This window comes from Strongylocentrotus purpuratus, unplaced genomic scaffold, assembly GCF_000002235.5.
Source record: "Strongylocentrotus purpuratus isolate Spur 01 unplaced genomic scaffold, Spur_5.0 spur5_scaffold_4, whole genome shotgun sequence".
Taxonomy (NCBI): Eukaryota; Metazoa; Echinodermata; class Echinoidea; order Camarodonta; family Strongylocentrotidae; genus Strongylocentrotus; species Strongylocentrotus purpuratus.
In genome coordinates, this window is record NW_022145610.1 from 15,390,666 (window position 1) to 15,413,402 (window position 22,737).

General features: G+C 37.8%; 2 protein-coding genes across 3 annotated transcripts; one reads left to right on the forward strand and one right to left on the reverse strand.

Annotated features, from left to right (window-relative positions):
* Window positions 1-294: 294 nt before the first annotated feature.
* LOC577839 (general transcription factor IIH subunit 4) lies at window positions 295-11,713 on the reverse strand. Its single transcript, XM_030997594.1, has 13 exons — window positions 11,542-11,713; window positions 10,241-10,345; window positions 9,428-9,559; window positions 8,693-8,795; window positions 7,967-8,061; window positions 7,061-7,241; window positions 5,861-5,944; window positions 5,183-5,234; window positions 4,188-4,320; window positions 2,998-3,124; window positions 2,065-2,143; window positions 1,327-1,388; window positions 295-620 (listed from the first exon to the last, which is right to left on the reverse strand). The coding sequence occupies exons 1-13, from the start codon at window positions 11,679-11,681 to the stop codon at window positions 504-506; spliced, it is 1,410 nt and encodes a 469-aa protein (XP_030853454.1). The 5' UTR covers window positions 11,682-11,713; the 3' UTR covers window positions 295-503.
* On the forward strand, window positions 11,695-20,989 carry LOC115929172 (tripartite motif-containing protein 45-like). 2 transcript variants are annotated; one of them, XM_030997592.1, is made up of 6 exons: window positions 11,695-11,782; window positions 13,177-14,424; window positions 14,907-15,036; window positions 15,702-15,816; window positions 16,924-17,050; window positions 19,555-20,989. In XM_030997592.1, exons 2-6 carry the CDS (start codon window positions 13,224-13,226, stop codon window positions 19,836-19,838), a joined length of 1,857 nt encoding a protein of 618 aa, XP_030853452.1. In that variant the 5' UTR covers window positions 11,695-11,782; window positions 13,177-13,223; the 3' UTR covers window positions 19,839-20,989. The 2 variants fall into 2 exon arrangements, with proteins under 2 accessions (XP_030853452.1, XP_030853453.1); XM_030997593.1 differs by lacking the exon at window positions 11,695-11,782 and adding an exon at window positions 12,181-12,356.
* Window positions 20,990-22,737: the final 1,748 nt, after the last annotated feature.

Below are 22,737 nucleotides of genomic sequence, written 5' to 3' on the forward strand. Positions count from 1 at the left end.
AAATAGCGGGATATTTGGCAATCTCAAGCTGATGAGGACAGGCCTCTTGATGATGCTACACAACCACTACCGAGGTCGTCTTCTCATGAAGATTATCTTTTCTTCAATTTTTTCTCGTACTTTTTAGGCCTGTCACTACTAGCTCGAGATTGCCAAATAGCCCGCTATATCTGATTTGGGAAATAGTCCCAAAGTTACAAATCACGTTTTCATCAGCTCGAGACTTGATCTCGAAACCTGAAACTCGAGCTCAAGATATGTTGCTCAGCGTTCGCGCATAGTGCGGGCAACTGGATAATTGTGATCGGGATAGTTCAAATAGCGGGATATTTGGCAATCTCGAGCTGATGAAGACAGGCCTCTTGATGATGCTATACAACCACTACCAAGGTTGTCTTCTCTTCAATGGCTTTCATTAGTTCTTAATGCTGTTGCATCCTGCAGAGGAGATTGCTAATTTGTCAAGTGCTTCCAGTAGTTCTTGACGCTATCGTGCCCCACTGTTACGAAACTTGTCCTTTCTTCAGTCGCTTCCAGTACTTCTTGACACTATCATGCCCTGCCGGAGAAACGATCATGATGCGTCGTGCAGTACTATCCCAGATAAGTACACCAAGATCCTGGTTAAAAAAGAAAGGATCCTTTTGATCAATTTTGATAAAAAAGATGAAAATAATAATCAACCATCAACCTGAAGAAAAACATAAAATCATTATGTGTGTAGAGAAAGCTTTTAATGGGCAATTTCTTCATGGGAGAATGCAGTAAAGAATATTTTCAAAAAATGGATCAAAGTTCAGAAGTAAGAAAAACACAATATCTTGAACTGCATGACCAATGACTATAGCAACAACAAAAAATTACCAACATGAAGGGTAATGAATGCTGATCCTCTCTATTGTACAATTAAAGATGCATATTAGTAGTCTCTCATGAGGAATTCAACACCATTTGGGCATTTACCCAAGAACAGCTAGATGTTGTCAGTCGCCAGGAATAGCCTTCAGTTGTATGACCAACGGGCCTTATGCAATGCTTTGCATTTTCCACCCATCCCCACACATGGTAAAGTCATTATCTTATGCTTCCCTCACCCAAAGACTCTCTGGGAGACTAGGGGGTATTTCTTGATAGGACTCCGGGTTTACTGAGTGCAAACTTGTACACCCGTTAATGGTTTTTGCACAAAGTCTGGTGTCGGCGAATTATGGCAGTCTGCACATGGAAACTAGCGACCATCTCCTTTAATATAAAAATGACTATATACCTCTCAAGTCTCAGATGTACATGTAAGAAGATTAACTGAATGAATTACATGCTACTTACCTTAGCATAGTCCCGTAGCACCTCAAAGTCATGAAGAGACAAGAACTCATTGTATATGATACCTAGAAAAAAAGGAAAAACAGAGAGTAGAATGTTAGTCCTTTTTATCACATTTATGAGGAATGCATTATGATCTGGGTAATTATTGCCTGTGGCACGCTCTGGAGATGAGAAGGCCAATCCTGGACTGGTAGAGACATCCACTGAATGGGCAGGCAATATATAATCTTGTATTTCTTGAAAGCATGTAGGTTTACAAAACTCCCGAAAGCAAGTTGAAAACTAAATATGGTAAATAATTTTTTCTTTCATGACACATTTTAAAATGTGATTACGGTACCCTTGGATACCTTCAATGAAACGATTTTAGTGAATCCATAGGTTTCATGTCCATGCAGACTGTACAAATTATGCAACACTTATTGTTATATTATTTCAGCTACTGTCAGAACACTTTATATACACTTCACATTTATTTTATTTCATTCATGCCCAGTACTTGAAAGTCATCAGTTCCAGGGGCAGGCCAATCTAAAATAATTAGAGGTAACAAAAATTGCCCAAACAAATCATATCAAAGCAAAGGCCTTCCTCATATAAACAACAAAGTGAAATAAACAAGTTTTCTCTGATGCGAACAAAAAGATTATTCAATGAACTGAAGTGCTAGAGACACGGGAAGGACAAATATTAAATCTATGGTTTTTGGAAGTCTTAGAGCCATGCATGTATGCTTACCCTGTGTAAAACTGAGTCTGTCTCTCTCCAGCTCCCAGAGTCTGACCTGATCACTGATAGTAGGAGGTACGATAGGTGTCTGGATGAAGAAAATAAGCAAACCGTCAATTTCCATTAAAGGCATCGTTTAAAAATGTTAAATCTGAGTTGCATGGCCGTACGTGTTCTCAGTGTCTGTGATATGGTGTAATATTGAAGCCCTAACAAAATTGCACTTCAAAATGATCATGAAGTGCCTCAAAAAAGTAAAAAATCTTTGAGTGACCGGTTTTACCATACTTGTTTTCCCCCAATAGACTGTAGTGTTATAAAAACCGTTAGGAAAACGAAAAATGAAGTTTTGATTTCCAATCATAAATATCTTGATAATCAGATGGGCGATCGGCTTGTAAAAGTCATGGGATACCTGACTGACCTGAAGGTTTATAATTATCATTGCAGCATGAGCTAAATCCAGGATATTGTTTCAGAATCTGAGGCAATGTTAAGGAGTCACATTAACACAAGTGATGGGAATTCTCATTTGGGGTCTTTGTTTTTTTTTTATGTGCAATTGGATACAGCAGGTAAATCAATAAATCAATCATGGTATGTGTTTGTATTGTAGTATTCATATTTATTGTTTAAAGTTACTTATGTACATTTACATAATATGGTAGTAGAGCAATGTGATACAACTACTGTAAGAGAGCTGTTTAAGTGCCAATGTTGCATTATATTGTAACAGATTTTTTTAATGTGAATAACCAAGCAGGTAAATTTTTGGTTTTTGGGGTGTTGTTTTGTTCCCCCTCCCCCCCCCCCCCTGAATTTGTGATTTAATGATTAGGGAAAATCACTAAAAACCTTTCATGTCAAGTGATCAGTCATTTTCTGATGAAATAAACAAAAAAAGCTTGTTCAAGACTTTAATTGATGACAAAGCTCTCTTACCTTCAGTCTCATGTTAGGGTGTGCATGAGTTCTCAAAAAACTTAGAATCTGTTCAGCTGTGATTCCATTCGATATGGCTAACTGTACACTTTCCCTTGTCAGAGCAGCCACAGAAAGGTTTGGAAACCTATAAAAGGAGAATTCAAAATTCATAAATGACTGCATTTAACAAGATAGGAGCTTGAATGTATATTGAGCTGGTAATTAAAGATAAAGTTGAGTTCTGATCATGCGATTGCATCGTGAAAGAAATGTTGTGGAATCGATCAGAAAAGGGTGATCATCTAGCAGTATTGGTGTGCACTGCAAGGTTCTGGAATCATCAAAATGCTAAGAAATTTGGCCCAGTCTTGGTAAAGTTACAAGCACTGTACACAGAAATATGTTTATGGGACTACATGGTTATGTGGTATAAAAATCTGTCCCAATTTGTATGATGTTACATGTCATATTTAGAATATTAAGGCATTTGAAGAGCCATGCTTTTCACAGGGGTGATAGTGAGCACTAAAAAAAAAATAGGTTTTTTGTTTTCCCCTCAACCACACCCCACTTGAGTAAGAAAAAAAAGAGGATTCGCGGGGAAAAAATGGCATCTAACAACATTCCCCCCTTTCGAGTAAGAAAATTGGGACAAAATTGGGGAAAAAATAGGGCAAAATAGGGAAGAATAGAGAAAATAAGAGGCAAATCGGGAAAATCAGGATAAAATAGGGAAGAAAAAAAAAATTGGTTAAAAAAAAAAAAAAAAAAAAAAAAAAATTATCTTTTTTTTTTTAAATCGGGAAGAAGAAAAAAAATCAAAAAAAATCAGGAAACCGATTTAAATCAGGTTTTTATCAGGCCTCTTTTCAGGAAACATTTTTTATCTAATGTTCTTCCACACTTGCATAATTCAATGATAACGCTCACAAATAATTTTTGAACTCTTCCCAGAACTCAACCTTCTCTTTAAATGTCAGAGAACCTACATAAATATAGAGCTTACACACAGAAACAACAGGAAGAAGAGATAGCACTATAATATATAAAACATAACAGGGGAAGAGAGGAAAGGAGGGAGGGCGAACCGGGAGAAGTGAAGAGATAGTACTAGATTGATGATGTAAAACATAACAAGGAGAAGGAGAGACGGACAAAGTGAGGGAGGGAGAAAAATGAGGAGGGTGGAAGAGAAAGGACAATCTCACCTGTACATCATAGAGCAAAAGAGTCCCAGTATTTCAACCTGCAGATCCGACTCTGTGTAGGCATAAATACGGAAGTTGGTTTCCACGACGATGAAGCCGTCTTTGTGATCGTCCTTGGCCATACTTGATACACCTGCAATTAGAGAATAAAAGTTTCAATCAGAAGGCAAGAACCACAGGTTTATTGCTGTTAGGTCTACAACCAGTTCGTCTACTATCCACATGGTCTAATAATCATTTGGTCTACTTATCATTTGTTCTAATGACCATTTAGGCTAATAGTCATTTGGTCTAATTCCCAGTTTGCCTAATGTCCATTTCGTCTACTATCCATATGGCCTAATAATCAGACTTTATGGATGGTAGACGTTAGACAAACTGGAAAATAGACCACCTGGTTATCAGAATAAATGAACAATAGACCAAATGGGTAGAAGACTAATTTGAGATTAGACAATATGGAAATTAGACAGAATGATTATTATCATATATGGTCATTAGACCAAATGATAGACAAATTGATTATTGGATCATATGGGAATAGATTAATTGGGTAGTAGACGAACTGGTTGTAGACCAAACGGCAATTCACCAAACCACACATATTTGCGGGCATAATGACCAACTAAAAGAACCAAACTAGTAAACAATGCTACATGAGTCTATGAAGCCTTCCAACCCCTTATCAAATGCTTCTCTTTCATCATTCATCTTGATCATGTTGATTACTTTGTTCTTTTATTTTAAAGCCCCACTGCACTACTTATAGCTACTTGCACCCTCTATATACCGGTAGCAAACAATGCTTAAGTGGTGACTGTTGGTCTCCCATGGTCCCCTTTTTTCTTATGTTAATTGAGAGCTGAATTGATGAGATAGCCACCTGTCAGTGACCTTGCAGTGAGGTCTCATCCCTCCTGGCCAAACTATTTCAAATAGACTTTAATAACTTGATTTCTATTGTTTTCAACTCTTTATCTTAGCTACTCACTCACCTGAAGCTAAGTTGATGGCTAGCCTGGTTGGATAGTAGCGCATGGACTTCCTCTGAAATATGGTAGAAAAATACAGTATGAAAGTGCTTCCAGAAATGAAAAGCATGGTTTACGGGATGACTCAAAAAGGTTTATCGCTAGATTACACAATCATACGAAAAAATTGGATCTACCAGAACGTCATTTTGAAGAGAATTAATAAATGCTTATTTGATTTATTTTCTTCACTTCTCAGTTAAGTACGGCTATGAAGAATAATACAATGAAAAGTGAAACTCTATCAACAATACGCCCTTCATATCTATTAAAAAAACACTGGTTACATCAGAAACATACTTGTACCTTATCAGGTCACTTTGCTGACAAACAAGGGTTTCAGAAACCAAATTATAACATTATAAGAATAAAGTTAATCTACTAGAGGTGAAGAAAAAGTGAACTGGAACATGTCAGATCATCATATAAATAATAATAATAAACAATGATATGGAGAATAATACAATGTAAAAAGAAACTCTCTCACTGATACAACATTTACATCTAATCCAACTGAATTCATATCAGAAACATACTTATACCTTATCAAGACATTCTACTGACAAACAAGAGTTTGACAACACCCCCCCCCCCTCCTCCGGGCAATACCCCTGGTAATGTCCTAGGCACTTATCAGCTCACCTTTCTTTGGAACACCAAGCCTAGCTCTCTCAGATGCTGCAAGAAATGAAGCTGCTGCTCAGTCATGCCCTCTGATGAATAGTCCTTAAAAGAGGAGAAAGAATACATTATAAAATATTTTCATCTGTTTATTGCTGCTGGTACTGTTAATTGAATTGAGAATGGTCATCTCTCTGTGACAATCATCCTTTCCTGTATAACAATGACCGATTCCATTTTTTTGTTTAAGAAGATTCACTGAAATGACATTTCTAGATTCTAGTTGCCATTAAATGTGCTTGAAGGGAGTTCTAGTAATAACTTGAGAGACATATGTATTACATGGCGATGAGTGTAAAATACTGAAAGCAATATAGTATGATTAGGTTTCATCACATTGATTTTGAAGCATAGATTTTTTTTTTTACCGGAGCTCTTTCGCAACTTTCCAGAGATAGATAATTCTCAGCTCACATATATCTTCCTCAGTGAATACAAATTTCATTTTAAAGATGAACACAGCTTGGATTTCACATTTCTCTGCATGATATATACAGTTAAAAACTAAATCATTCATATCCCTTGTATATCTGATTTTTTCTCTCTCCATAACCCAAGAATGAAATGAGGACTGGTTGAATTAGGGCTTTTGTTGAACACTTTCAGATGATAGCTTTAATATGTCACATTCTCAAGAAACATAAATCAGGACAAATCAATTTTTCATGCTCTTAAAAACTTTGCAAGGGTATGAATAATTTAGTTTTTAACTGTATTTGGCTCACTTTTCTTAACGTTGAGAAGCTGAGTTGGAAGAGGAACGAGACAGCATCTACAATGTCCTAAACCTCTAGATAGATAATTCTCTGCTCACTTTCTCAGTGAATACAAATTTAATTTCAAAGAAGAACATGGCTTGACTTTCACATTTATCTGCATGAGGCCTAAAATAAAAAAAAGATGTTGTATTGCCCTTTGCGACCGACCCAAAAGTCTTGAAATCAACGGTCGGCTTTATTATTATTTTTTTAACCGTTTTTTGGAGAAAAAAAAATGTATTTAAGCGTTAAAAACTGAGAAATATCAGCCCAAAGTGGGAGTCAAAATAAAATAAAAAAGTAAAAAAAGAAAAAAGATTTCCGACCGAACGACCCATGTTTTGGCACCTAAAGGGCAATCCAACATCTTTTTTTTTTGCCTGACATATATATTTTGACTCACTTTTCCTAACGTTGAGAAGCTGAGTTGGAAGAGGAAGGAGAGAGCATCTACAATGTCTAGACCTCGAGCCTGGGAGGTCTCTAGATACTGCAGCATGAAGAACCAGACCTGAGAGGGGGTATCTAGGAGCAGGAACTGAAAACCAGAGGGTGTGATCACCGGCGTTCCTCCTGATTCACCTCTGAAAAAGAAGAAAAGAGTAATTAAACTATGTAGTATTCCTTTTGAAGAAAAAAAAAGAAAAACGGTACAAGAAATTGATGTAAAGAGTCTAGATTATACAATTAAAACTTTCTGTTCAGTTATCTCATCTTTTTATAAAAACCTGTTAATGAGGCTGATTCCTCATAATAACAGCCTATGATACACTTTCAGTGAGAATTTGTTTCATATTCATCGTCATTTATGAAAGTCGCCATTTTGCATCTTACGAGGGGTTACCGACTTTCGTGCAATGGTGACAATCCCTCCCTCTACTTCTTCTTGTTTCAAGCATCCTCCTCATTAAGACCAACCTTACTGCTTCCCTTATGCCATCCACTTCCAGATCCCACGCTCTTTCCACAAGTTCATCATCTTCCCTTCTAACACATAACCCATCCATCTCAATCCACTTCTCTTTACTTCCACCACAGCTTCTTCCAGACCCAACCTTTCCATAACTCACTCGTGTTCTTTCTATCTGACAGTTTCACACCACACATCTTCCGTAATAAATGAGTTTTTAAAGCATTCCTTGGAAACTTAAAGAGCACAAAATATTATCCATCAGTTGATATCAGAAGAACTTCTGCAGTATATTCAAACCTCATGCACTGTGATTAAAACAAGGAATAAAATTTATAAATATACATGATGCATACACTGTATGACACCAACTACATTGACCATTACCAACGTACTCACAATCTCATTAAACCTGAATGAGTCAAGACGGTAGCGATATCTCGACTCAACGTATCTACAGCCTTGGAGGAGCCCACCAAGAAATGAAGTACACACTGAAAAAAAAAAAATATACATAACTGTAAATAAAATAAATTAGATCAATTTATATAGCGCATCTACTACATAAATATACCATACTGCGCTGTGATGAAAACAGAACGCTTAACAGTGCTACTTTACAGACACACAATAAACAAAACTATTCAAAAGCTCCTGAAAACAAGTGCGTCTTCATCAAAACTTTAAAGACAGCAACAGATGAGGCTTTTCTTATGTCTAGTCTAAGTTATTCCTGCTCATATACTTATTTTTATAAGTTATTTAGGCATACTTTAATACAGTCATAAAAGGAGTATGCCTGTATCAAGTGATGGGTCACAGCAAAAGATGCAACTAATACCAGGTTAATACTTTGGTATTTAACAGTTGTTGTGCATAAAGTTCTTATCTTCTATGCAACACTATTATGTTATTAAAGTAATTGATATTGTTATTATTAAAACGAGCATTCTTTTCCTAATTGTTGAGCTGTCATGACCATATATGTCCTATACAAAGGAAATACTGGTAGTCAAATAATATTCGTATTTGGAGGAGTCACTTCAAGGGTTGAATTTATCAGATAAAAGAGTTGTTGCACATCAGAATGAACAACTCCCGTATATCTTTAATCCGTTTACATACCTCCCATCTTTCCGAAGAGTACTTGTCAAGAGTAGCTGTTTCTTTCACTTTCTTGTCCTTTCCACCTTTTCCACCTTTTCCACTGATGGCCCATGGCTTGCCTCTGAATATTTATCATCAAAGAAAACAAGAAGAAAAAAAAACACATTGATTGCTGGAAGTAGGAAAAAGAAGACACAGCAGGAAAGATACATAGAAATTAATCTGGCAAAGGACTTGGGAAAGGTGGGAACACCTACCCTTCAATAAGAGATATAGAGAAGAGAGAAGAGGAAGAGATTGATAGATATATTGATAGATAGTTAGAGAGAGAGAAAGGGAGAGATAGAGAGAGTGGAAGAGAGAGAGGGAGGGAGAGAGGGAGGGAGAGGGAAAGGGAGAGAAAGAGAAAGAGAGAGAAAGAGAGAAAGAGAGAAAGAGAGAGAGAGAGAGAGAGAAAGAGAAAGAGAGAGAGAGAGAGAGAAAGAGAAAGAGAGAAAGAGGGGGTGTTTCAAGAAATGCACTCAGAGTCTTTTCTAAGAGCAAAAATTCAGTTAACCACACATGTGTAAGCCAGACTGATATATGCAAAAACAATCAGAGTTGCATTCATCCTCCAAACCAGAAGGAAAGATGGTAAGCAATGCAGTTACTCTTGAATAAGAGGCTTATATAGAATTACTGGCATTACACCTGCAATAAATAAAGAGATACAAAACACATACAGTCATCCTATAACAAACTGGATACCCTTACCCTCCAATAAGAGCAGTCTTGAGATTAGTCCTGAAGGTGAGATTGAGAAGCCATCCTGGAAGGCCGCCGGGCAAAGACTGGTCCCTGAACAGACGAAGATCTGTCAATGTTTTCAGTGCTGCATGAAGCTGTCTATAAACAATAACACCAACAAAAGGAACAAATATCTGGTAATTACCCATTAAAATAGAAAAGACTTGAGATTAGCTGAGAAAGTTTAATGATTTTGTTTCACTCAGACCTTTTACAAATGACATTGATCACCCCGAAATACAAATTTTCAGATGAACATAGGGACCAAGGCATTTAGATTAATATATGTCACCAATATTTGTCTATATTTGTATTGTTTCTGTATTACTTTGTAGATCTTCTCTTGATAAAGCTTGAATTTAAGTTTTAACCAATTAAAAATACAATTTTATATCAATGGACAGCTGAATGAAGGTAGAATATAAATAGAAAGCCCAAAAGATTAAAAAAATTCCCCCTTTTAATATTGCACAAAAGCAAATTAAAAACACTTTCCATACTCCTCAAATTACAGGTCAACAGGGAGCAAATTTGCCGCATTTGCAACCTGTAGAGAAATAAAAATTCCTTGTTTTTCTATAGGAATTGGCAAATTTTCCAACTTTTTGACAATATTTTCAACTACATGTATTGGTTTGTAGAGACATTACATCTTATCTCAATTCTTAACAATGTAGCAATAGAAGAAAAAAGTAATTATTGTTGCCAATTTGAAGAACACAGTGTGATCAATTTAGCCCTAAAGTTAATTCTGTCCTGAGACTGAGAGGGTTAACTTACTCCTGCTGGTTGCTCTGTATCCATGAGGTGACTGCAGCTTGGGGAATGGGAGTGTCAATGAACAACACCCTCATGATGCAATGTTTGCCCAAAACTGGAAGTTCACTGCACAGAAAAAGGTAATAATATACAATTAGTTCAAATATAAAGAAAAGAATGTCATACAAGTAAAGCCAGACTCCCCATCCCCAAACATTGCCAAAAAACATCTATTGACTACAACTTTTTAATTGCTAGTGAAAAATTGGATATTAATTATTAAAATCTAGCTATTTATACTTACAGGTTATTTGGCCTAGTGCAGATCTATTAAGTCATAATTAGAGTGCGAACATGGTGAAAAGCCACTACCGGTATTAGTTTTTTTCATTTAAATAACCATGTTTTGTGACAAGCCAGAATTTATTCCCATTTTTTCGTTTAAATACGTTTTACAAATTATGTACGATTTAAATCTAGAATTAGATCTAGATCTAGAGTTGACCTCAAAATGTTAATTGTCATCAGTAGGGGGGCTGGTTGGAGAATTAGGAATGTCCGCATAAACGAGGATATCCTCGAAAAACTTGGACAAATCGTGTCCTAAAAGTAAGGATTGTCCACATTTTCGAGTAGACTTTTTTTTCTTTGGCGCTCTGCGGGTGTAGGGTTCCTGACTGTGCACTGGCAATGCGAAAAATGAATTCCGCATAATAAAATACCCCCAATTCACCGTCTACTTTTATGGGTTTTTCCATATCTTCTCAAGGATTTATCGTTCATAACGTGAAAGTTTCTGTGCAAAGTAAATGTGAAAATGCATCAAGGAGCACGAGTATCATCACAAAATCCATTTTTCACATCGCCAACATGCGGCTTGGAAATAAGAATTTTCCGCATGCGTGCTTTCTCTTCCATGTTAAATCATCGATATACAACATGGGATGAATTGGGTTAGGACGAGGATTCACCCTTTTTTCCATCGAAGACTTCTTCAAAATCAAAGTTCAAAATCAAATTAGACCTAGATCTAATAGTTTGAACTTTGAAGTGGTTGAACGGATGGCCAGACAGACTGGCCAGAGGAGTTGAAAAACATCGTAATTGTTAACCTAAGTCAAAATCGAATTCTTAGAATCTACTTCTTTACATTTTGAAAAAATGTGACCCAACCGAACCCGCTTTTTGAATCATTTTCCTATGCAGGCTCTGGTACTCTGCTGACGGACGTTGATGACACAAATGTTCACCTGTGGGACCACACTTTCAATGAAAGGCAATAAATCAAATCCCAAATAAGCATTCTTTTGATTATATTTTACCGAAAAACAGCCAGACATGTTGCAGGATGATTGTAAAGTCTATCTAAGACAGATCCTTGAAGGGTCCGTAGATAACCATGGAGATCTTTGCAGTCAAGTTTCCTTGAATTATCAAATGCATCTTCACTGGAAGTCGCCATCTTGGATATCGATATCAGATCTAACTCTAAGGGCTGAACTAAGTTTGTTTTTGTTAGGGTTAATTTCAAAGAAATGATCAAGCGTATATATTTCAGTTTAGGTGAGTAGAAAATATTGTCATACATTTGATAAGACTTTAACCAAAGGCAAAAATAGAAGCTGTGCAGGTGAGAAAGAAGACCTAGATCTACAATGTAGATCGAATTGCTTGGGCTTTTCTCAGTTGTTATTACTCTTGTCCCACGTATTTTATTTTGTGTTATTAATATTAGTTAGGCTGTACGTGGCAAGAAGATGGACTGATGAAAGATGAAGATGGATCACGAAGAACTTTGCGCATATATATGCATTGCAGAGCTACCTGCGTTACACTGATTTAAGAAAAAGATTGAGAAGTAGCTCGAGGAAATGAATAGGAAAAAAACAAGAAGGGGAGAGAGAAAATAGAGAAGCAGAGAAGAAAAGGAGGAAGAAGAAAGCAAAAGATAGATGAAGAGTTGAAGATTGAGCTGAGCTGAGAGAGGAAGGAGAAGGAGCAAAAAAGAGGAAAAGGGAGAAGAAAAGAGCATGCAAGCTACTAAAGTGACTTTAAGCTGTGACTTGGGCATTGTCAGACCCTCTGAGCTGTGCCCCTCGCCCTCGGGCCTCCTGGAATAGCCCCAACGGCTTGACCGGTAGTACCCGGCGCGAAACAATATCGTCAGGCGCGGCGATAGCTAGGCGTGCATGTTGCAGACTGCAGCTGTGCTGTTTGTGCTGTGAAGTCCTCATGCCATGGGACACGTCTCTTAAATTGAGTTCTCCTCTCTAGCAATAATATAAAATATGACATTGATATCACCTAGCCATAATTGGCACCCATACCCCCTACGTGAAGAGCAATGTAAACACAACCTAAAGATAAATGTGTTTGTAATCACCACTTAACGCACCTGACTAACCCTGCAAATTGGCTTCAGAGGGGCTTACCTTGAATCATCAGGTCATTGCGTTAGGTCGGGTGGTCGCGTTACACGACCTTTTGTAGATTTGCTGTAGGGTTTTCACAAAGTGTCGGTTAAATTGGATCAGACCATTTGTAGATGAGAGGGATTTATTTCACAAACATAACCACAGGCATTTTGGGAATAAAGAGGCGTGTTTACACAAAAGATCGGGTAACGCAACCACCTTATCCGACACAATAACCCAATGATTCAAATTAAGCACTTCAGTGTTGGCTAGAAGACTCAGCTCTCTTCTCACATAAAGCACTTGGATATCGGTCAAGAATTTAATAAATATGTGAAAATTGATATAGGATCGAGTGATATCAATGTGCTTATACCTTCCATGTCTTCATAATGGTAATGAGCTAACGGTAAAAAGCAACATGCAATTTGCATTACAGAAATGTATTGTGTTTTTAAATACGTAATGCCCTTAATATGATTATTATTTCATTACATACATGTATTGACTGGAACATTTTTTCCTCACTTGCTTTACATTCAGGGTTTCAAGAGTGCAGGCATCGTCTCTGAGGTTCATTGTCATATAAGATGTCAGACTCTGTGGATTACAAAGATAACACCATCATCCAAGAAGCCATGGACTCAAGATTAACCTGTGGGATCTGTAGAGGGCGCTACAACGATCCTCGTCTCCTGCCATGTCTTCACACGTATTGCATGTCTTGTCTCCAAGGTCTCGAGTCTCACGTCCTCTTCTATCGGGATGATGGTAGCGATACCAGTTCTTTGAGTAGTATGCTGAGCCACTTGGGCAATAAAGCGTCTGCCATCATGTGTCCCGCATGTGGTACCGAGGTGGAGTTGTCCAAAGGAGGTCTAGGAGTGTTTCCGGTCGATTTCATGGCTCAGAGGATCCTGGTCCTCGACTCGCTGAACCCGAACTCAAGCAACCTCATCTGCGACCTTTGCACGGATAACTCCAAGGCCATTTCACGCTGTGTGGAATGCATGGTGAACGTGTGTGGTTTCTGTGTGCAGGCCCACAAGAGACAACGCAAGACGGCCGGCCACGGCGTGATCAGCCTCCACGAAGCTCAGCGTCAAGGGACGACCCAAATCCACTGCCCTGTCCATTGCCCGAAGCATACCCAGGAGGAGCTGAAGTTCTTCTGCGAGACGTGTGACCAGCCGGTCTGCCGGGAGTGCTGTCTGGTGGAGCATAGAGAGCATCTGGTGGAGTATACTGAGGACGTTGCAGAGCACCATGCAAGGGTCATCGCCAACCTGATCTCTCGTCTCCAACCGCACATGCAAGCCATCATGGCGGGCAAGGCTGCATCGGAACACCTTGAATGCATGATCAAGGAGCGCGGAGAGCAGGTCAAGTGCGAGGTGAATCACTACTTTGACAACTTCATCCAGGCTCTGCAGTCACATCGGCAGTCTCTGGTGACTCAGATCGGGCAGGTCTGCGACACAAGGTCCAAGTCCCTGCAGTCGCAGCGAATACAGCTCCAGCAGATCCTCACCGACATGGAGCACAGTAGCCGATTAGCATCCCAAGCACTGGCTGACAGCAACAACAAAGAGCTCATGTCCATTAAACCACTGATCTCTCAAAGGCTGTGCCACCTGAATCGCATCTCCTACCAGAGCACACCCAAGGGAGATTCAACTCTCCAGTTTAAACCCAAGATTGTGTCTAAGAAAGTGGTGAATGGAATGCAGGTTCCTGGCATTGTGGACACCAAGATAGCTGACTGTAACAAGAGCATTGCTAAGGGAGACGGTAAGAACAACCTCTTGGATACAATTTGATGCATAGCTCAGAACAAAACTTAGCACTCAATAAGGATGTACATGTATATTTTGTATTCTGTACTGAGTATTCATTTGCGGCTACATGTAAATCTCAATCTAAAGTTGTTGTGACATTAAAAGGAACAATACCAATTACTATTGCAATTGCACCCAATTCTTGCAAATTATTGCCGAGTGCATTTACATAAAAGAAACAGAGCAGAGACAAATTTATAGTACTAGATGCACACCTTACAATAAGTTTTCATTTCTTGTTAAAAAATGTTAGATAGTATCTTTTCATGAGCCAGTAGGATGTATTAACAAAAATAAGGCATGGAACAAACTGAACGATGCAGTTTCATGAGTGAAAAAAAAGTATTTACTATTCATAGAGTATAATGAAGAACAAAATTGACCATTCTTGACATACCGTAAATCTTTGCTAAATCATTTTGTTTTATATCACAGGTCTTCATAGAGCCAATCTAGGCCAACTAACCACCATCACCGTTTCTCTCCAAGATGCGATGGAGCAGGCCTATCATCATGGAGCGGATGAAATCATGGCTGAACTTCTTGCCATAGAGGGCAGGACAAGGTAAAATAGTGTCGCTATGGTGACACATGTGATTTTACTCCTTTTTGAGACACCTTTTGATCAAATCTACGATTTACTTTAAGTAGTTTTTTCCCTTCATTGTTAATTCAATATTTGAGTTCAAATTGTGATTTTATGCTAGGAAAATTGGAAATGGGGGAGTGTTACATAAAGCTGTGCGTAAAGTTACGAATGACTTTACAAATGATTTGAGTATGAAGAGCAAAATGGGATGCCCAAAGTTTGTCTTGACATCTTAACAAAGTGTGACTGTATTTCCCGTAATCTCAATTAAATTGTAGCCAAGAATACACTTTGCATTAAAATGTTTTGTTAATAATGATAAGGTTAATCTACATCTGCATATTTCAACTTAAGCTCTTCATATTCAAGTCATTCGTAAAGTCATGCGTAACTTTACGCACAGCTTTATAAAACACCGGCCCCGGGTACTCATTGCAAATGTTTGTTGATGTGAAGCTCACTTAATTTATGATGATTGCATTTGATTTTGTTACACCTTTCAGTGTTTTCTCTCTTTCATTTTGCTTGTTTGACATGCGACACAAGATCTCTTATTTTGTTCTTTCAACTTCTTTGCACGTGGTTGTTTGCGGTTTTGTTTGGTTTCCTTGCATGTTTTTATTATTTCTTACCACCATCAGAGCATATCCATGCAAGGTGGCCGAGAACGCCGATGGGAGTTACGGAGTGAGTTACACACCCAAGCAGCTAGGAGCCCATTCGCTTCAAATCCTTGTCAATGGCCATCACATCAGGGCATGTTTTTTATTTTACTTTTTACATTTGCTTTTACGTTTTTTACGTTTACTTTTACATTTTTTACGTTTACTTTTACGTTATTTACGTTTGCTTTTACGTTTTTTACGTTTACTTTTACGTTTTTTACGTTTACTTTTACGTTTTTTACGTTTACTTTTAAGTTTGCGATATCATTAGTTCGTTTACTTTTAAGTTTGCGATATCATTAGTTCGTTTCTTCTAAATTACCTCAGTCACACCGACAAACCGACTTCAAACCGGTTCAAAACTGATGGTCTCTTTGCCATTCCGTTTAATGTACTTTTCATTCGGTCTACTTTCGGTTTGATGTCGGTCTCATTGGTATGACTGGGGTATGAATTATGAATTGGTATTCATTTTGATTTTGCCTAATTTTGCAATGGATGGAAAGGGAAAAAATCTTGCAGTTTGTGTTATTTTTTCTCACCTCCCTACAATTTTGATTTTAGGGAATTTTGAATTTTGATTGTGCAATGAATTGAAAGGGAAAGTAGCTTGCAGTTTGTGTTTTTTTTTTCACCTCTTAAAATGGGATTTTGGGGAATTTTGAATGCATTTGTTTATCCTTCAGAGTGTTTGGTAGATTTTATTTTATTTGCTCTTCAAAATATTGTAAAATTGTTATTATATTTCAGGGCATCAGATTTCAAGACTTCATCTACACTCTACAATGACCAAATAAAATATTAATTAGTAATTTATGTATAATTAATGAAAAGGTCTTGATGTTTGATTCTTCCAAAACCCACCATATTTTCAAGATTTCATTGTGATAACCTCTGTTATTTCTCAATTTGAACTGTCTTCATTTGTGTTTAATATTGGAATGTGAATATAACAGGGAATCAGATTGAAAATTTTAAGATTTTGATCTATTTTGCAATTCACAGTTGATCAGTGTTGTGTAACTACACCAAAGTGTAGCTGGATAGAACTAAACATGTCTGCCAGATATATGGATGGGAGTAGTTGTAGTAGTAGCTGTCTGTTGAGAAGTGACAATGACCGCCTTCACTTTCATGAAGGCTGCTTGCAAAGGTGGGTAGGTACCGGTACTGACCCCAATTTTCATTTGAATTTCAGGGGAGTCCCTATAGCGTGTCGGTGAAGGTTGGATGGCAGGAGCACACTGGTATATGGCATTGCTGTACATTCTGTTCCAGTGAGGGCAACAAGCAAGCTACCTGTGCATGTGGGGCCATCATGCCTGGTAAGAACTGGGGCCCCTTTCACAAAGCCTTTTTTTCAATGATAAATGACAAAAATCAGTGACAAATCTGCTGATAACCAATCAGAAGCAAGGACTTCAGTAGCTTATAACAAAAACTGTCATTTGTCACTGATGAAAAGTTTTGTGAAATGCCGCCCCTGAAGCTGCAGTATAATACAACCAAATTTTGATTACAAAGACGAAGTATACTTCACATGGGTGGTATTTCTTTTGTATTTTTTTTTTAGCCTTGTATGTACATTTTCAAAGCCAGAGGTTTGATATTTAAAGGTACTATGTCCCATTTGCAGGCCCAAAAAATGAAAAAGTTAAATTCCAACTGCATTTGAAAGATAATACTAATTTAGAACTTCCCTTAAAAAGGTGGGGCTTGAAAATGTCTTCAAGTGGGAAAATAAAGACTATTAGTTGTCAAATCGACTTTAGGGCTATAGAGCCCAAAAGTAATAGTCTTGATTTTCAGACAATCGTACCGAATAGTCATACGTTTTATGCTGCGCAAAGATTCAACCAGTTTAATCTTGGCCATCACAAGAAGTGGGTTATTGATGTAGACAAATGCTCATGTACCCTTTACAACTCTTTTCATGTATGTTATTACCAAAGAAGAAAAAAGCCAGTCAGTCACTCAATAGTGTCTGACAGTGAAGTCTAGAAAGTAAACGGGTTTCCTTGCATAATTTGAATATGAGGACACTGCTAACATTTAAATTTCACAGACAGGACATACATGACATATTCATAATTCCTGCAAAGTTCTACAGGATTTGAGGTTGGCTGCAAAAGGGACATAGTACCTTTAAAAAGGATTAATTTTGATAAATCTTGAAGTCTGTGTTTTACGATGTCTGAAATCTGTACTTCCATCACCTGTGTGATGTTATTTTCCACTTTTTCCATTGTATCCATTTTAAATACCCCTTTCGTCTAATCTGTTACTTTCTAATACCAAACCTTTTTCTTCTTTTGTACATTTTGTTCTCTCTGCCTTTCCCCTCCCTCACCCTCTGTGCCTTTCAAATTCTTGTTTCGTCTCTCTATCTCTCTTCGTTCTTCTCCTTTTCTCTCTCTGCCTCCACTCTCACTCTCTCAAACTCTCTCCCCTCTCTTTCCTTCCTTTTTTTCCTTATCTGTGTCTCTCTCTCTTCACTCTTTTACCTTGTCCTCCTCTCTTTCCTCCCTCCCCCATTCTGTCTCTTTATATCTCTCTCTTTCCCCTCTCTTTACCTCCTCTTTGTCCTTCTCTTGTGTCTTTCCCTCTTCACTCTTGTCCTCCTCTCTCTTTCCTCCCTCCCCCATTCTGTCTCTCTATATCTCTCTCTTTCCCCTCTCTTTACCTCCTCTTTGTCCTTCTCTTGTGTCTTTCCCTCTTCACTCTTGTCCTCCTCTCTTTCCTCCCTCCCCCATTCTGTCTCTCTATATCTCTCTCTTTCCCCTCTCTTTACCTCCTCTTTGTCCTTCTCTTGTGTCTTTCCCTCTTCACTCTTGTCCTCCTCTCTCTTTCCTCCCTCCCCCATTCTGTCTCTTTATATCTCTCTCTTTCCCCTCTCTTTACCTCCTCTTTGTCCTTCTCTTGTGTCTTTCCCTCTTCACTCTTGTCCTCCTCTCTCTTTCCTCCCTCCCCCATTCTGTCTCTCTATATCTCTCTCTTTCCCCCCTCTTTACCTCTTTGTCCTTCTCTTGTGTCTTTCCCTCTTCACTCTTGTCCTCCTCTCTTTCCTCCCTCCCCCATTCTGTCTCTCTATATCTCTCTCTTTCCCCTCTCTTTACCTCCTCTTTGTCCTTCTCTTGTGTCTTTCCCTCTTCACTCGTGTCCTCCTCTCTCTTTCCTCCCTCCCCCATTCTGTCTCTCTCTATCTCTCTCTCTCTTTCCTCTCTCTTTACCTCTTCTTTGTCCTTCTCTTGTGTCTTTCCCTCTTCACTCTTGTCCTCCTCTCTCTTTCCTCCCTCCCCCATTCTGTCTCTCTAAATATCTCTCTTTCCCCTCTCTTTACCTCCCCTTTGTCCTTCTCTTGTGTCTTTCCCTCTTCACTCTTGTCCTCCTCTCTCTTTCCTCCCTCCCCCATTCTGTCTCTCTATATCTCTCTCTTTCCCCTCTCTTTACCTCTTTGTCCTTCTCTTGTGTCTTTCCCTCTTCACTCTTGTCCTCCTCTCTTTCCTCCCTGCCCCATTCTGTCTCTCTATATCTCTCTCTTTCCCCTCTCTTTACCTCCTCTTTGTCCTTCTCTTGTGTCTTTCCCTCTTCACTCTTGTCCTCCTCTCTTTCCTCCCTCCCCCATTCTGTCTCTCTATATCTCTCTCTTTCCCCTCTCTTTACCTCCTCTTTGTCCTTCTCTTGTGTCTTTCCCTCTTCACTCTTGTCCTCCTCTCTCTTTCCTCCCTCCCCCATTCTGTCTCTCTCTCTCTCACACACTTTCTCTCACTCACTCACTCACTCACTCTCCCTCTCACTCCCTCCCTCTTTCTCACTCGCCAATCTGCAGGTGGCTTCAAGGGTTGTGGTCACAGTCACCAAGGCCATCCGGGGAAGTGGCACTGGTCGTGCTGCGCCGTCAACGCGAGAGATGCCGAATGCACTGCTCGTCGTACCGCCCTGAGCAACAACAACACTCTCGCTGCGCTACGTAGCAGAATTCCCAGCACCAGCTCTGGATCTACCGACCACTCATCCAGATCGGGAGATGGAGGGCCTGTTAAGTTTATTGAGAAACCCACATTGGACAAAAGAGTGGTCTCTAAAAGTAAAGTCAAGACTGTGTCTTTATAGGTACATGTATGTGTGGATCTAATTAAGGGTCAGTTGCCTTCTTGGGGTACTGATGTTGGAAAGAAACTTAGAGTTGATTACATTCATGTAGAGGTTTCAGAATTTATTTGAGTATATTGAGAAACCCATGTTGGACAAGAGAGTCTCCAAAAGTAAAGTCAAGACGATGTCTTTGTAGGTGTGTATAGAACTGATCAAAGAACACTTGCCTTCTTTGGGTACCGATGTTGGATAGAAACTCGAGAGTTAATTGCATCCATGTAGAGGTTTCAGAATTTAGCATCGTACATTTGCGTTCAGGAGAAAAGATCGTTTGGCAGAAAGATTTCTGAAAAGATGATTAGTACTACAAAATTGGAGAATAGCGTTGAAGAGAGCCATATCTTAAGCTTTTTGACTTGCACTCATCAGAGTAAAACGCAAGAATGAAACAGAAAGCCGAAATCGATCAATATAAACAGATACTAAAAGGAACAAGGCACGAATATAACAAGCGCTGATTTCTGTTACTTAAATGTCTTTTCAGAAATATCGTATTCTGTTACATCATCTTGTGCTTTGAGAAAGCAAACATAAAGGGTACCTGTGTTGAAACAGCAGAGAGGCTTCAAAATACGATTGTATTGATTAAGGATGAAAAACTTTCAAAGTTTTTTGTTCAAAAGAATGATTATTTAAGATGTGGTATGAATTTTCAGCACACGAAGCAGTGTATTTATTATGTCTTTCTACGCATTCTGTAGATAATCAGGCCCAACTATCATATTAGTGAGAGAGGGGGCTGTTTATGTTCATGCTGAAGAGACTCGTTTTCTTTTGATTTGGTTCACTTTTCTTTTTTCTTTTTACATTTATAGCAAATTATTTGCAGGCACTTGAAAGACCGATCACTCTCTTAAAAAGAGCAAGACAACTCTGATTATTTATGATTTTAAAAAATTAAAAAATTAAAAGTATGATGAATATGAGAAATGGTAGGTGTTGTGCAGTATGTGTTGTAATGTTACGTTTGAATATATTTGGGAAAGGAAAGAAGTAACGGGATGTAATAGGGACTAAAACCAATAAAAAATACTTTTTCGTCCTTGATTTGATGATTCTTGCAAAATTGCTGTTTTATTTCACTTGAAAAATTCACATGAACTATGCAATGAAATGATTATGCAATATCTTTCACCGATGATGAAGTAATCGTCATGCTACATATTTATTTCAATATTGGCATCATATCACATTGTACTCACGCATGATTTTCATATATTTGTTTATTTATCTTTAGTCATTACGTATCTCTACTAATCAAATATTTAGTCATCATTTATAATTTGAATACATGTATCTTTACATCAGTGGTGCTACGAATTTCCCTGTTTCAATGCTGTTATTTATTTTATTATACACAAGCATGATATTTGCAGCATTTACTACTACCATGAGTAAGTGATGACATCATGAGTACATTTGTGATTTGTGCCATGTATACATATTCAGCAACGACAACAGTAAAGACAGCGCCTTTCATAACATACAGTTTACAACCAAATTATTCACACCCTTACCAAGTTTTGTAATTTTTTAATTTTTTAATTATGTAAGAAATTGATTTGTCCCAATTTATGTTTCTTGAGAAAGTGACATTTAAGCTTAAAACGTTTAATAGTATTCAACAAAGGCCCTAATTCAACCAGTTCACCTTTCATTCTTTCAAGTTAGGAAACAAACAAAAACATTAAATTTACAAGAGGTATGAATAACTTAGTTGTTAACTGTATATATTTTTCACATATACTTTTTCCTGCTAATAAAAGAAAAGAAAAACAGTGAACGAGGAATTATTCAGTAAAAATTGTTCATGATTGAAGCTGCGCATTATTTTTTCCCCATTGCCCAGTGTGATTATTTATGTTCTTACAACTTCTAGAAAAGAAATTGCTGAATTGGTAGAATGGATTTATCAAAAGGAAAACATACTAAAAAGGAAAAATATTATTGCACACTGCACAGGAAAAGTGACATTAAAAGAACTTATATATTTGTATTTGGAAGAGTTGCACTATGCATGAGATTTAATTTTCAAACACCTCGCTGATTATCTTGTATCGTACTAACATATTATCTTTATATTAACCTATGTCATGATAACTTGTGTCTTACCTTTACTAGATATTGTATTAATAACAAATAGTTCAGTTCAACTATAACCAAATATAGATTTATATATGTTTTGTATCTCTAACCCCGAAATAAATTATTGTTTCTAAATAATTGTTTCCTTAGATTTGTTCTTCTGGTCCAGAAATCATCTTTAAACTACTTTGTGCATGTGTTCTATTCTATTCTATTTCAAAGCCAATATTGAAACTGAACCAGTATTCTTTAATATCAATCACTCTATTTTAAGATTCAAGAGTATCTATACTATCTTTTTTGTCCTTCAACAAAAATAATTTTTCCCACAACCTAGCTCAATTGTGCTAGTGATCACCCTTCTCTAATACTGTTATCCAGGGGGCTGTTTCTCGAAATCATCATAAGTCGAACTTCTTGGACATCCCATTGAAACGTGTGCTGTAGAATTAAAACGCATTTCTATGGGATGCCCATTAACCTTAGAATTGTGACGGTTTCGAAGAACTGGCGCTGGCCCCAGTTCTTTTCATCTTCTTATGACTGCAGCCAACAATTTGTGAAAGTATTGAGAAATTGAAAGGCCCTATTATTAGGGATACACAACATGAGTTCAAGACAGCTGCATATATCTTGCACTACTAACAGTGACTCCGTAAACAATTTACATGTACAAGTTAACCCTTTCGGGATAGGATTTATTTTTTAGGGCACAATTGATTACATAATTGTTCTTCAAATTGGCAATAATAATATTTTTCTTTCATTGCTA

Bases quoted from the DNA above. Each gene is read 5' to 3' on its own strand.
- LOC115929172 (XM_030997592.1), top strand. From the start codon at position 13,224: ATGTCAGACTCTGTGGATTACAAAGATAACACCATCATCCAAGAAGCC. The intron at 15,037-15,701 runs GTAAAATAGTGT...TACCACCATCAG, and splicing joins GCCATAGAGGGCAGGACAAG to AGCATATCCATGCAAGGTGG. The intron at 17,051-19,554 runs GTAAGAACTGGG...GCCAATCTGCAG, and splicing joins ATGTGGGGCCATCATGCCTG to GTGGCTTCAAGGGTTGTGGT.
- LOC577839 (XM_030997594.1), bottom strand. From the start codon at position 11,681: ATGGCGACTTCCAGTGAAGATGCATTTGATAATTCAAGGAAACTTGAC. The intron at 10,346-11,541 runs GTAAAATATAAT...TTTTCTGTGCAG, and splicing joins ACATGTCTGGCTGTTTTTCG to TGAACTTCCAGTTTTGGGCA. The intron at 2,144-2,997 runs GTAAGAGAGCTT...TTCTTCATCCAG, and splicing joins ACCCTAACATGAGACTGAAG to ACACCTATCGTACCTCCTAC.